A 16401-nucleotide genomic window follows, 5' to 3' on the forward strand; every position below is an offset into this window, starting at 1 on the left:
CTTGTATGATTTTACACATGATAACCAAATTAAAAATTTTCGTCACATTTTTCTCAGGAACTACAATGCAAGGATTTCTGAAATTTGGTTTCAGGATTTTTATAAGTCAGCTATACCGTGTGATGCGTTTTCAGATTCATCACTCGACAACTTCCTGTTTACCGAACACTTCCATATTTTTACACTATTAATATTATCCACTTGCGGCGGGGGTATCATCAGTGAGCAGTAGCTCGCAGTTTCACTTGTTACCTTAGACTTTATTACAAACGCCACAGTAGATATGGTGGTATTGGATATTTAACAAACTTTCACAGGAATCCTCACAGACAAGCCTTATAATGACAAAGGACAAACTTCAATTCACCGTATTTTAAAAACAAACATTTGTTGGGTACTATAGATAAAGCCTTAAAATATCAACTTAAACTATACCAGTTAACCTTTTAATCGGTTGAACGATTATCCATGTAACTGGTTAGGCAAAACTGTATGATTTGACAACACTAAAATAAAGTATGCCTTGCAAAAATCAATATGGGAACAGCCAAAAATTGCCACATCTTTTAATGATTTCAAGCTAAAATAGAATATTATCATCTTGTTCTTTTTGAAATAATACTTTATAGCTATAGGTTCAGGTTTTAGATGATAATTGACTCTAGTACAGTTTCTTGAAATAAGAGGTACATTGTAAATTATTTTTTGATAATCACATATAGTAGGTACAAGCATTTATTTTGAAAAATATCATCACTGTTTCACCTATATATATATATCAGCTAATGTAATAACTCTAAAGCATATATTTAGGTTCCTGAATTTATTGAAACTAGTTTCATCATTGAAAAAAATAAAGGATTTAATTTGTATGAAATATTTATGTAGTGCACTAAAAATATGTTTTATTACTGTATTACAGATATAAATGTAACATGTGCCAAGCCTTTATAGTGGGTACCAGAATACATTGTAACCAGTGCGAAGATTTTGATCTTTGTATTGGCTGTCATAACAAAGGATCTTTCCCAAAGGAGTAAGTTTGTTTTGATTATGTCATTATATTCATATACAATAATAATCAGATTGAAAAGTTTTGAAATAATATCTCAAATAATTGACCACAAAAGAGGTACAAGAATATTCATATCATGCATTTCTAAGATACTGGCAAGTGGTTTATTATCATATAGTTTAGATATGGGGATTTCAAAGACAAAACTTGTATTTTAGTGGTTATTTTCACAGTTGTTATGCCCCATTTATGGGCATTATGTTTTCTGGTCTGTGCGGACGTCTGTTCGGTCCCTCTTGTTTTTTATCTGACTCTGATTTTGATGTGTCATTGTCAATATCCTACTACTGTAACTTCAGAAATTATACATTTGTTTTTATTATTGCAAAAAAATGTGTCATGGTTATAATCGCAATAATTCGAACTCACACTTTTGAATTTATGATACGAATACATGAACAGGATTTTCCAGAATAGTGCAAAAATTAAAATGGCCTTAATAAATCCAATAATAAATGTGTTCAATAATTTCTGAATTTACAGTATACTGTTATGATATGTAAATTATAAGAAAGATTATAGATATTTGCTTTACTAATTCAAATAAAATAAAATTTTGCTAATTTGTGTCAAAAGCAATTTTGAAGACATTAGAAGACAATCTTTCACATTAGTTGGAATTGGGTGATTAATATATATTTTTAATTTCAGACACAATACTGATCATGATATAACAAAGTTTCCAATGATTAAATGTAAGTAACAATGTTAGAAAATTATTGTAAAAAAAGGGTTCTTCAAAAGCCATATTAATAGTAAAAGTTATGGCCAAAAGAAGATTACAGATGAACATCACTCAACGCAACACTAAACAGAAATCCAAAGATTCAGCAACATTATCCCTGCTAAAATCCATTGGAGAACATAAGTGATATCACTTAAGATACAGTTAGATTTTATTGGGAATCACACTGTATCTTTGTTAATATATTTATTTTTGAGTCAAGGATTTTGAAAATGCAATACATGTATACATGTATAAAGGCTTCCACATTGTATAATTAAATGATTTGATATTCATCATATTCATCATTGTCTAAATCCGTTAACAGATGCATGTTGTTTTTTTAGTACAATGTAGTAGTGGCTTTGAACTATAGCTGTCAGTAATTAACTGTGAGTTCTCTCAAATCTGTAATTAATGGCTTTTTGTTGTTGGGATATACAAGTACCAAGTCACGTCCATTCTGTGTAGTATTTGTATCTATCCATGAGTTAAGCCTTTTCCAACTGATTTTGATAGTTTGTTCTTATGTTGTACTGTTACATATGGCCACTGTGCCAGGTTAGTGGAGGGTATGTATGTATGTGCCTGTCCAAAGTCAGGAGCCTGTAGTTCAATTAATGTTTAATTCTTTTCTGATCAAAATATTCTTCCTTTTTCAGTAAAGACATCCCAAAGTTCGGACTCTATGATACAAGCGTACATACACCAACATGTATGGCTGCTGTTTACAGTACAAGCTTTAGCTACAGGTGATATAATCCATAATAATAATCAGTATCCTGACCCAGATTATATCAAGTTAGCAGCCCAGTTACAGAGTCAGTGTATAGATGCTGTCACTCACTGTCTACAACAAGTACCAGATGATGCTGAAGGTAACAACTAAATTCAATTTAAAATTTCCATGGCTTCATCAATTATATTTTTGATGTGATGCATTAAGATGATTTTTGCTGAAAACTTTCATTTTTGTTGTATTCTAAATCCATCGTTGCATTTTGCTTTTTAATTTCATATTTTGAAAGCCCAAGAGAAGACCCCTCCAAAGATTTATTTTTTCCTATTTTAGAAAGCATATTTCAGCAAGAGCACTGCATTAAAATCTATCTCATGTTCTTTATACAGTTATTTGCTTTATGACAATTTTTGTCTCCTAGGTGATTGCTCAAGTTAGAAATACAATTAAAAACCTTTTACAAACTTTTAAGAGCTTATATATCCCAAAAGGACCAAAAGTACAGTCAAAGCCAAAACAAGGAATCAGAGTTATGCACGAGGGATATACATAGAATGACTAATTTCTAACTTTAAGTTTTGAGTGAGCTTTATGTAACAATTTAATAAGGAATGACATTTTGTAATATGAAAGTATTGGTTTTGTTATAGTAGTTTAAACTTTACATGACTTGTTTATTGTTTTAGATGGAAGTAAAGACATCTTACAGGAAGGGAGGTCACTAGAACAGCGACAAGAAGAAGCTTTTGCAATTCACTCCCAGGAGAGGGTTATGGGATTACTTGGAGCTATGATACCAGCAGATTCAAAGGTGTCTATGATTATTTGTCTGAATTTAATTATCATAATAAATGTTTCAAAAGTCTTAACATAAATTTTGAAAAAAGATAAAAGTTGTTTTAAAAATATATATAACGGTATATAATTCAAAGATATTGCTTCATGTGTAAAAATTTACCAATACATTGACGTTCTTGATGAAAAATAAACTTTTCCCCAATCCACTAATTGTTTTTCAACAAATGTCTGTTTTACTTTGTTAGTTACATTGAATATATACTAACATCGTGATCTGAATCCTTCATTTTATATTATTCCAGAGTACACTTCCAGGAGTGACGTTTAATTTCTCAACAGTTGAGTTTATACAGTTACTCTTTAAAATAGCTAAGTGAGTATAGAATATTAACTGTTTAGGAGCAAGGGAAGTTTAATTGATTTACAATTTATTAACTATGATTTGAATTTCAACAACATACCTGAAAACCACTAACCCTGTGTTAAAATTCTCTGTATTTTCAAATAATGTTTTTTAATAGAATTACTATATTCTATTGAAATTTACTTATTTCTGGTTATGTGCTTAACAGTCAATGTTGTAAAATTTAACAAAGTTTTAAGTCTTTTACATATCTATGTCTTCATTTTTATCAAACAATTGTTGATAGAACACTTTCATATTATAATATTTCTGATTTATAACAGGGGAGAGAGTGGCCATGAAGTCAACACACAACATCTAGCTATGGGATTGTTAGGTCCATTGTTGAAGAAATCATCACCTAAGGTATTTATTTTCTGGCTTTGTGGATATTTTCTTTTTGGATAATGCCTTCTTAAGCATAAGATAGTACATTGAAAAAAAACTCATTTCAAGTAAAAAATCTGCATGCCTGTAAATTTGATTTTTGTTGTAAAATATACAGTTTTGCATAAACATGTGTTTATCATAAAATTATCAATCAATTCAATGTTCAAAAAATGTAACATAAATGAAACATTTTGGTTTTGGTTTACAGATATTTATCTATTTTTTAAACAGTTTGAAATATGCTGATCTATGACAATCCAAGGGAGGTAATACTGTTTAGGAACTATTATTCTAATGTTTTGATGTATTTATATACTCTGACAAGATCTTGAAAATATAGTTGACTATTTACACTAGGTAGCAGATGAGGCAGTCATTACTAAGGATTGGACCAATGAAGTTGAAGGTCAAAAGTCAATCAAATATCTCTTCTCGTTTGGAGCAAACTGTTTAGAAAAGTAAGTCAGATATACAGTTTTTTATTACTATAAGTTGATACAATTGAATGACTGATCAAGTCCAAGACTCCAAGGTCATCTTAAATGTGACATGAAAAGTGAAGAACTTTGTGGTATTTCAGTTGTCATTTCTAATGCCTTTTAATATAAATATAGGCACTACAAATTACAATATAAAAACATACTATTGAAAACACTAACCCAATATGTACCAAACTTTTATTAAAGGATATTTAGGACTGTTTTAAATGGAGAATTAAGTTAATTTTGTACTATACCATGATCATAATTTGATAATTATATTGAATTGTATGAAATAACTAAAACTTAAAAAGCCTGATAACTTTGAATTGACCAAAATAGTTTTTCTTCTTGATATACTGTTTTTTATTGTCTTTTTTTTCTTCACCCCTAAATTTCTTTTACATTGAAATCTTTGCTGTTTACACAAGGTCTATATTTTGCCATTTTTTCATCAATATTTCAATTTTTTATTACAGATGGGGATTAGAATGGGCGTGTTCTGTGGCCAGGATATTACAGAGTTTATACATATCTAGTGAGTGGAAGATGGTGATCCATCAACACCTCACACACTGTGTGTTATCTATGACAGACAAACCAGATCTACAGTCTATATTTGCACTGTTTGTAATGGCTGGCTTCCCTGAGGTAAAGTTCTGTGTGTTATCTATGACAAACAAACCAGATCTACAGTCTATATTTGCACTGTTTGTAATGGCTGGCTTCCCTGAGGTAAAGTTCTGTGTGTTATCTATGACAAACAAACCAGATCTACAGTCTATATTTGCACTGTTTGTAATGGCTGGCTTCCCTGAGGTAAAGTTCTGTGTGTTATCTATGACAGACAAACCAGATCTACAGTCTATATTTGCACTGTTTGTAATGGCTGGCTTCCCTGAGGTAAAGTTCTGTGTGTTATCTATGACAGACAAACCAGATCTACAGTCTATATTTGCACTGTTTGTAATGGCTGGCTTCCCTGAGGTAAAGTTATGTGTGTTATCTATGACAGACAAACCAGATCTACAGTCTATATTTGCACTGTTTGTAATGGCTGGCTTCCCTGAGGTAAAGTTCTGTGTGTTATCTATGACAGACAAACCCGATCTACAGTCTATATTTGCACTGTTTGTAATGGCTGGCTTCCCTGAGGTAAAGTTCTGTGTGTTATCTATGACAAACAAACCAGATCTACAGTCTATATTTGCACTGTTTGTAATGGCTGGCTTCCCTGAGGTAAAGTTCTGTGTGTTATCTATGACAGACAAACCTGATCTACAGTCTATAATTGCACTGTTTGAAATGACTGGCTTCCCTGAGGTAAAGTTCTGTGTGTTATCTATGACAGACAAACCTGATCTACAGTCTATAATTGCACTGTTTGTAATGACTGGCTTCCCTGAGGTAAAGTTCTGTGTGTTATCTATGACAGACAAACCTGATCTACAGTCTATAATTGCACTGTTTGTAATGGCTGGCTTCCCTGAGGTAAAGTTCTGTGTGTTATCTATGACAGACAAACCTGATCTACAGTCTATATTTGCACTGTTTGTAATGGCTGGCTTCCCTGAGGTAAAGTTCTGTGTGTTATCTATGACAGACAAACCAGATCTACAGTCTATATTTGCACTGTTTGTAATGGCTGGCTTCCCTGAGGTAAAGTTCTGTGTGTAATCTATGACAGACAAACCTGATCTACAGTCTATATTTGCACTGTTTGTAATGGCTGGCTTCCCTGAGGTAAAGTTCTGTGTGTTATCTATGACAGACAAACCAGATCTACAGTCTATATTTGCACTGTTTGTAATGGCTGGCTTCCCTGAGGTAAAGTTCTGTGTGTTATCTATGACAGACAAACCAGATCTACAGTCTATATTTGCACTGTTTGTAATGGCTGGCTTCCCTGAGGTAAAGTTATGTGTGTTATCTATGACAGACAAACCAGATCTACAGTCTATATTTGCACTGTTTGTAATGGCTGGCTTCCCTGAGGTAAAGTTCTGTGTGTTATCTATGACAGACAAACCCGATCTACAGTCTATATTTGCACTGTTTGTAATGGCTGGCTTCCCTGAGGTAAAGTTCTGTGTGTTATCTATGACAAACAAACCAGATCTACAGTCTATATTTGCACTGTTTGTAATGGCTGGCTTCCCTGAGGTAAAGTTCTGTGTGTTATCTATGACAAACAAACCAGATCTACAGTCTATATTTGCACTGTTTGTAATGGCTGGCTTCCCTGAGGTAAAGTTCTGTGTGTTATCTATGACAAACAAACCTGATCTACAGTCTATATTTGCACTGTTTGTAATGGCTGGCTTCCCTGAGGTAAAGTTCTGTGTGTTATCTATGACAGACAAACCTGATCTACAGTCTATAATTGCACTGTTTGTAATGACTGGCTTCCCTGAGGTAAAGTTCTGTGTGTTATCTATGACAGACAAACCTGATCTACAGTCTATAATTGCACTGTTTGTAATGGCTGGCTTCCCTGAGGTAAAGTTCTGTGTGTTATCTATGACAGACAAACCTGATCTACAGTCTATATTTGCACTGTTTGTAATGGCTGGCTTCCCTGAGGTAAAGTTCTGTGTGTTATCTATGACAGACAAACCAGATCTACAGTCTATATTTGCACTGTTTGTAATGGCTGGCTTCCCTGAGGTAAAGTTCTGTGTGTTATCTATGACAAATAAACCTGATCTACAGTCTATATTTGCACTGTTTGTAATGGCTGGCTTCCCTGAGGTAAAGTTCTGTGTGTAATCTATGACAGACAAACCAGATCTACAGTCTATATTTGCACTGTTTGTAATGGCTGGCTTCCCTGAGGTAAAGTTCTGTGTGTTATCTATGACAGACAAACCAGATCTACAGTCTATATTTGCACTGTTTGTAATGGCTGGCTTCCCTGAGGTAAAGTTCTGTGTGTAATCTATGATAGACAAACCAGATCTACAGTCTATATTTGCACTGTTTGTAATGGCTGGCTTCCCTGAGGTAAAGTTCTGTGTGTTATCTATGACAGACAAACCTGATCTACAGTCTATAATTGCACTGTTTGTAATGGCTGGCTTCCCTGAGGTAAAGTTCTGTGTGTTATCTATGACAAACAAACCTGATCTACAGTCTATATTTGCACTGTTTGTAATGGCTGGCTTCCCTGAGGTAAAGTTCTGTGTGTAATCTATGACAGACAAACCAGATCTACAGTCTATATTTGCACTGTTTGTAATGGCTGGCTTCCCTGAGGTAAAGTTCTGTGTGTTATCTATGACAGACAAACCAGATCTACAGTCTATATTTGCACTGTTTGTAATGGCTGGCTTCCCTGAGGTAAAGTTCTGTGTGTAATCTATGACAGACAAACCAGATCTACAGTCTATATTTGCACTGTTTGTAATGGCTGGCTTCCCTGAGGTAAAGTTCTGTGTGTTATCTATGACAGACAAACCAGATCTACAGTCTATATTTGCACTGTTTGTAATGGCTGGCTTCCCTGAGGTAAAGTTCTGTGTGTTATCTATGACAAACAAACCTGATCTACAGTCTATATTTGCACTGTTTGTAATGGCTGGCTTCCCTGAGGTAAAGTTCTGTGTGTTATCTATGACAGACAAACCTGATCTACAGTCTATATTTGCACTGTTTGTAATGGCTGGCTTCCCTGAGGTAAAGTTCTGTGTGTAATCTATGACAGACAAACCAGATCTACAGTCTATATTTGCACTGTTTGTAATGGCTGGCTTCCCTGAGGTAAAGTTCTGTGTGTTATCTATGACAGACAAACCTGATCTACAGTCGATATTTGCACTGTTTGTAATGGCTGGCTTCCCTGAGGTAAAGTTATGTGTGTTATCTATGACAGACAAACCAGATCTACAGTCTATATTTGCACTGTTTGTAATGGCTGGCTTCCCTGAGGTATATTGATGTGCTTACAAATTCTTATTCTAATATTTTTCTTGTATTGTCTCTTTGGAAAGTCAAAAAATATTAGAATTCTTTATAAACCTAATTCCCATGACAATACCCTAGATTTATTTGATTTTTATGCCCCATTTATTATGCCCCATTTATGGGCATTATGTTTTCTGGTCTGTGTGTCCGTCTGTTCGTTCGTCCGTTCGTTGGTTCGTTTGTTTGTTCATTCGTTCGTCTGTTCGTTATTCTGTCCGTCTGTCCAATCTACTTGAAACTTAATACACATGTTCCCAATAATATGATCTTTCTAATTTTAATGCCAAATTAGAGATTGTTCCACATTTTCGCGTTCCATTGAACATAGAAAATGATAGTGGGAATGGGGCATTTGTGTACTTTGGACACATTCTTGTTTTTCTTTATCATTTATCTTTGATATGAATTGAGCTTTTGATTTTGCCATTTGATTATGGACTTTCTGTTTTTAATTTTTTTTGGAGTTCAGTATTTTTGTGATTTTACTTTTTATACATACAAGCACTGATAAATTGATGTGCTAAAATATTGATCTGTTTTTGTTGTTTTTTAGGTACTTACAATAGGAACATTGGTCCACTTTAGTCATATAGGAACAGAGCAAACAGGTGTGGTCCTAAAACATTTCCCTGATAAATACCAAACTCTAGTCATAGACATCAAAACAAGAAAAAGACATACAGTAAGTTAAACCTACATTTGTATCTCCCTTATCATATTCAGATAACTTTTCCTCCTTTCTTTTTAGCTTACCTGGCCCGAAGGGCCAAGAAAGCTTTTCTCATCACTTTGCGTCCGTCGTCGTCGTCGTCCGTCGATAGCTTTTACAAAAATCTTCTCCTCTGAAACTACTAGGCCAAATTTTACCAAACTTAGCCACAATAATCATTGGAGTATCTAGTTTGAAAAATGTGTCCGGTGACCTGGCCAACCAACCAAGATGGCAGACATGGCTAAAAATAGAACATAGGGGTAAAATGTAGATTTTGGCTTATAACTCTGAAACCAAGCATTTAGAGCAATTCTGAAAAGGGGTTGAATTGTTTATCTAGTCAATATTTATTAATCTGAAATTTTCAGATGAATTGGACAATGGGTTGTTGGGTTGCTGCCCCAAAATTGGTAATTTTTTTAAGAAATTTTGCAGTTTTTGGTTATTATCTTGAATATTAGTATAGATAGAGAAAAACTGTCAACAGCAATAATGTTCAGCAAAGTAAGATCTACAAATAAGTTAACATGACCTAAATGGTCAGTTGCCCCTCAAAGAGTTATTGCCCTTTATAGTCAATTTTTAATAATTTTCATTAATTTTATAAATTTTTGTACATTTTTACAAAATATTTTCCTCTGTGTAACTAAAGGACCAAGTTTATTATAGATAAAAAAAATTGTAAGTAGCAAGAATGTTCAGTAAAGTAAGATCTACAAACACATCACCATCATCAAAACACAATTTGGTCATGAATTTATCTGTGTCCTTTGTTTAATACATGTATGCACATAGACCAAGGTGAGCGACACAGGCTCTTTAGAGCCTCTAGTTTCAAGTTTGTTATTACTAACACTGCAGTATTTCAGAATATAGGCGCTAAAATTTCCCTGCCATGAATGAGCTAAAATTTTATTTCAAAGGGAAAAGAAAGTAATGACAGAAGATGATTGGCTGGTGAACAGCTTACCCTAATATCTGTAAAACTCAAATAGATGAAGGACAGGCAAGTCTGTCAAGCTGTAAATACAACAAGAATTGTGTGTCAAATTTTAAAAACTGCAAAATAAGTATACTTTAAAAAAGAATGAAATTTATTAGATATTGATATAGTCCTCAGGAAACTAATGAATTCTACATGAAGTAATTCAGATTTTCATGGTTGACTATGGTAGATGTACTATATAATGTAGGTTGCAACTTTTTCTGGTGAACACATGATTTAGTTTTGATCAGTTATAAGATTTTGCTTTGAAAAAATTATGTTTCAGAAGATTTTCCAGCATACTTGGACTCTTTATTTAGTTGTCTTTTAATAAATGTTGAACTGTCCAAGAATATATGTTTTAATCAAATAGAATTCAATTTTTTTAATTTACCTTCAGATAAATGATAAATTTATTGATTGCCTCAGTATGGTAACAGAAGTATGGGATACAGATCACTTTAGTGTTTTTATACAAACTGTAAAAAGTATCACAGCTAAGATCAAGACTGATGAAGATATTTCTGTGGAGGCAGTGTGGGTGTTATCACTAAGCCTTAAAGTCCTTAGCAACAACTTAAAAAAGTTAGGGGAGACTTATTATGCTACAGAACTTTTTGAAGCCAGTTTTATTCAGTGTCTGGTGTATTTATCAAGTAAAGGAACAGATTTCAGTCAGCAGTGGCTTATTAAAGATTTGGAGGTAAATTATAGTATCAAAATTTTCATAGTAAATGCACATCCTGGAATTTAAATTTTCCAAATATTTTTTTATTATGTGGACTCCTCATGCATTTACCTCAATTTATAACAAATGTTTGTCATTTCCTTACAAAAATATTTTAGATTAAGGTGGTACCTAACACTACAGGGAGATAACTCTGTAAAGTCAGCTAAACGTTTTAATTATGTTGTGTTGTAAAGGGAATGTTAAGCTTCTCAATGATCAAAATTGGTGCTTGTCAAACTGCTATGTAACCAGTGTAATTTTTCTGACAAAACGGTTGGTTCAAAATTTTTGAAATTTTTATGTTTTTGTTTGAGGATCAAAGTAAATACATTGTTCAAATTTTATGAAAATAAATCGAGCCAAATTAATTTTAGTGAAAGTGTTGGGTACCACCTTAATTTGAAGAAACTACTAAAGAAATGCTACCTATTCATATTTTAAGGACAAAATGTCAACTTTCATATTGGGGAGAAATTTTTTAGTTCCTAGGATTAAATTTGTGTGATTTCATACAATTTCAGCTGAAAAATATGTGATTAGTTTTGAAATTTATTTTTATCTAATAAAAGTAAATCACAAAAATACTGAACTCTGAGGAAAATTCAAAACCGAAAGTCCTTAATCAATTGACAATTCAAAAGCTCAAACACATCAAACGAAAGGACAAAATCAAAAGCTCAAACACATCAAATGAATGGATATTAATTTTTGAGAGCTAGTAAAGCCAGTATATAATCATATATGTTTTGTAACATTTAAAATATATCCCCTTAATTTCAGGTTCTGTCCCTGATGTTGTATACAGATGGTGTGAACATGTAAAATATATCCCCTTAATTTCAGGTTCTGTCCCTGATGTTGTATACAGATGGTGTGAACATGTAAAATATATCCCCTTAATTTCAGGTTCTGTCCCTGATGTTGTATACAGATGGTGTGAACATGTAAAATATATCCCCTTAATTTCAGGTTCTGTCCCTGATGTTGTATACAGATGGTGTGAACATGTAAAATATATCACCTTAATTTCAGGTTCTGTCCCTGATGTTGTGTACAGATGGTGTGAACATGTAAAAGATGGTGTGAACATGTGAAATATATCACCTTAATTTCAGGTTCTGTCCCTGATGTTGTATACAGATGGTGTGAACATGTAAAATATATCACCTTAATTTCAGGTTCTGTCCCTGATGTTGTATACAGATGGTGTGAACATGTAAAATATATGACCTTAATTTCAGGTTCTGTCCCTGATGTTGTATACAGATGGTGTGAACATGTAAAATATATCACCTTAATTTCAGGTTCTGTCCCTGATGTTGTGTACAGATGGTGTGAACATGTAAAAGATGGTGTGAACATGTGAAATATATCACCTTAATTTCAGGTTCTGTCCCTGATGTTGTATACAGATGGTGTGAACATGTAAAATATATCACCTTAATTTCAGGTTCTGTCCCTGATGTTGTATACAGATGGTGTGAACATGTAAAATATATGACCTTAATTTCAGGTTCTGTCCCTGATGTTGTATACAGATGGTGTGAACATGTAAAATATATGACCTTAATTTCAGGTTCTGTCCCTGATGTTGTATACAGATGGTGTGAACATGTAAAATATATCACCTTAATTTCAGGTTCTGTCTCTGATGTTGTATACAGATGGTGTGAACTCGAGTTCAAAGAAAGGAAGACACCCTTCATTCCCAGAACCCCCTTCTATTGTCTCATTAAAACAGATGAAATCCAAGGATAAAAAATCAGGAGATGACAAAGAAAGTCTGCTGTCTACATCTTCATCTTCAATATCATCTTCTCCTTCGTCATCTGATGATGATGAGAATGTAGCAGATGACACAGAGAATGATGATGTCAATAGTATATTTCCTGACGCAGATGATGATACAAAGGGAATGTTTAAGGTTAGAGTTCAATAAGTATTAATAGTAGTTTCGTTTACTGTAAATTCAGAAATTATTGGGATGTTTTTATTATTGCAAAAAATGTGACATACGTGTAGTTATAATCGAAATGATTTAAAATCTTATTTTGAAATTTTTTATATGTCATAATGCATTAAATAGGATTTATCTTAAAGTCATATGAAACGAGTGACAGGTGAAAAATAATGTTATTCCAATTCTTGAACCAATGCATACAAACATCATAAACTTAGTCTTCTGTGCACGATTTTATCATTTTTTATTTCGCAATAATTTCGTATAATAGTCAATTTTTTTTTCAAACAGTCAGTGTTATTGTGAAAATATGGCAGGTACTTAAAGTTCGTGTTTTTAAGCCAAAGTTTAACAATTGTCACCTGCTTGTCAACAATCAACAAAAAGCATGGATATTGAGCACGTGTTTAACATGTTCAATCAGATAATAGTTTATTTTAAGGACATCCATGCATATTGCGATCACTGGATTTTTCGAGATGGGTCACACTGAGGTCACTTTGCATACGGAAAATATGTCGGGGAATTGCTTCCTGGAAGGATAACCCTGGAAGGAAGCAATTGAAATAAAGTAAACTTCTTCTAAATATGAACAAATTAAAGAATTTTCTTTAGAAAAAAGTATATGTACATAAGTTTTATAATGAAAACTATCCATTGACTTATAAAAAAACATATGCATTATTTTTTTTAATTTGAGGTTTCTTATGACTTTAACATCGTTAAAAATAACTTTGCATATTAGTCTTAAAAGTCAAAATTGCAATAATAAATGCATGCAATAATATCTGAATTTACAGTTACATGCTGTGTAAAAAAAAATTGTTGTTTTGTTGTTCAAATATTGATTAAACAGGACACAGTGACCCAAAGACAGAAAAAAAACCAAAGCCAAGTAGAGATCAACATGCATTCATCAAGTTATTTTGTCTAATTTAAAATCTACAGGATGAACAGGGAAAGTGTTGTATCCAAAGTAGCTTTTCAGCTTCTTTAAATTTCTTAAATTAAATATCTTAAACAATTTAGTTACTTATATAAAAAAGAAGATGTGGTATGATTGATTGCCAATAAGACAACTGTCCACAAGAGAACAAAATGACACAGACATAAACTTCAGTCTATTATATATGAAGGTATTATGAATGCCAAAACAGGCAAACTTTTGGCTTGGTATAACAGATACAAAATCTGCATGCCACTTGCACCTAGTAAATCAGTTCTTGCTTTCTAAATTTTTCACGGGTTAGCTACTGTTAGTAAATGTATTCACACTGAAATATAGTTCCCTATTGTTCTCTTGTATGTGCGCATAATACCGGTACACATCTTAACTGAAAAAATGGGTATATTATTGGAGCAGTTCATTCAAGAATGTATGTCATTAATGTGTGTTGATGTGCAGGATTTTTTTAAAAACATTTTGATTAGGTAATTGGGTAGTGATACAATACTAGTATGATTGACAACTGTCATTATCACTAAACAATCAGAGACAAGGTAGCCCTTTTATTACAATGCCCCACCTCCTAAACTGTTAATCAAATTGACCACATTTAACTTATCAACCTCAGTCTTACATAATTATACAGACCCTGCAATATACAATAGATATTAATATACAAATATTTGACCTCATAATTTTATACACAAATGTATATATTAGATGTTTGATATATATAAGGATGATAGATTTATTTATTGCCTACTACTTTTGATCTACATTACATTAAGTGATTCTGTAAATTATATTTGAAAGATAAATGATTAATGGATTAACAAGATCTAAGTATGGCCTATCATTTACTTGATAAATTTCCAATAACCATCTGTAAATAATCAACAATTTAGATTAGTTCACTTTTTTTTTATCAGGAATTGGCTTGAAACAGTTTTAAAATTTTAAAACTTTTAATTTTAACAAACCATTGTTTATTAGTTTATTCCCCATCAATCATTATGTCTATTTTAGTCATTTGAATTTTTATTAGAAGTGAATATATATTTTTGCAATCAAGAAAGAATCCACATTTCAGTAAAATAAGTTTAATTTGTTTACGTTGAAAAAGTACATTTTCAATGCCCTGTGTTGAAAAATACTTTAAAAAATTGATCAAAAGGCACTGTAAAACTTTTAATCTTCATATAATGCCATATAACCTCTGTTTCAACTTAAAAAATGCCCCAAAACAACATTTTTAGATTATGTTTGTTGACACTTTAAAGTTCTTAGCTGTTGGTCTAGATTTTATGTCTTACAAAGATAGTTGGTAACATTTATTAGACGAAATTTTGATTTGCAATTTTATGTTTTTTTGAAACATGTTCAGAACAGGCAACATTATTTGGATAAGATATTAACTGCAGTTTAAATGAAATTGTGCAAATTAAGAGACCCATATTATTTAATTTGAGCTCATTTCATTCTTATACTGGAAAAGCACTTTTCCTTCTAAAGACCTGCTGTTAATGTGATTTTCAGCAATAGTGCTTTATTAATGTTCATTTCCCCCCACCATTCTATAATATGAAATTATTCAAACTACTCTCCTAATTTTTCCATGAGTGATTTCCATCACTTTGATTTGTAAAGTGTTTTGAACCACATCAATATCATTTTATCACTTAGCATATAGTCAATTTTTATAATATGGTTCTGATATCTGTATTCATTAGTTCAGCTATCATTTGTATATTTCAGTTTTTCCATGGTGATTGTAAAGTTCCATTAGATGTACTCAGAGCTATATATGATATGAATGATAAAAATACTTCAGAGTGTTATAAAGCACTCATAGAAAAGTAAGTGTTACAAAATTCTACTATCTGTCTTATTCATAATGTTGTATCTGTCACCCAATTTTTAAAGTTGTGCCTTTTCTTTTTACTATTCTGATTAGTGTCACATTCATATATCTGCCATCGAATTAAACAGAGTTTTAACTAGTTTTTATGGTCAACATTCACATTAAATTGGTTATACCTAAAGCTTCTGAATATGGTAATTGATAATTCTATGGTAAATTATTTTATACAATTTTCATGTTTTGATTTAATAATTTCTGAGCCGTGGTGTAGTGGTTAGTACATGGGACTACTAACACAAAGGTTCCTGGTGCGATTCCCGGTCCAGGATGAAAATTTCAGGGGCTCTCCCTTGCGAGTATGGCCTTGAGGAAACGATGATAGTCCGTCAGAAGGGACATAATTCGGTGACCTGTGTTAAGAAAGAGTCATATCTCTAGATCTTGCACGTTAAAGACACCCTTTTAGATTTCGAAAAAGAGCAGGCTGATGCCACTACAAGGCAGCACTCGCAACCGCAAAGTGGAAAGGGATTAATATAAGTTGCAAAACTTGTTTCACAATCCACTATAAAAAAAATATGTTTAAACTATACTTAACTAATAATTTTTGTATGTTCAATGCCAAAACTCATTACA

At 32.5% G+C, this 16401-nt stretch overlaps 1 protein-coding gene across 1 annotated transcript in view; it reads left to right on the forward strand.

Annotated features, from left to right (window-relative positions):
- LOC143044490 (zinc finger ZZ-type and EF-hand domain-containing protein 1-like) overlaps positions 1-16401 on the forward strand; it is a 115303-nt gene that overhangs the window by 75822 nt on the left and 23080 nt on the right. Inside the window, exons 53-64 of the mRNA XM_076216536.1 lie at positions 923-1036; positions 1727-1770; positions 2462-2677; positions 3225-3349; positions 3639-3709; positions 4024-4105; positions 4487-4587; positions 5088-5259; positions 9125-9253; positions 10669-10971; positions 12638-12922; positions 15660-15760. Of these exons, the coding sequence (XP_076072651.1) occupies positions 923-1036; positions 1727-1770; positions 2462-2677; positions 3225-3349; positions 3639-3709; positions 4024-4105; positions 4487-4587; positions 5088-5259; positions 9125-9253; positions 10669-10971; positions 12638-12922; positions 15660-15760 (1743 nt within the window). The remainder of the gene's footprint in view (positions 1-922; positions 1037-1726; positions 1771-2461; positions 2678-3224; positions 3350-3638; positions 3710-4023; positions 4106-4486; positions 4588-5087; positions 5260-9124; positions 9254-10668; positions 10972-12637; positions 12923-15659; positions 15761-16401) is intronic.

Source organism: Mytilus galloprovincialis, chromosome 9 (assembly GCF_965363235.1).
Source record: "Mytilus galloprovincialis chromosome 9, xbMytGall1.hap1.1, whole genome shotgun sequence".
Taxonomy (NCBI): Eukaryota; Metazoa; Mollusca; class Bivalvia; order Mytilida; family Mytilidae; genus Mytilus; species Mytilus galloprovincialis.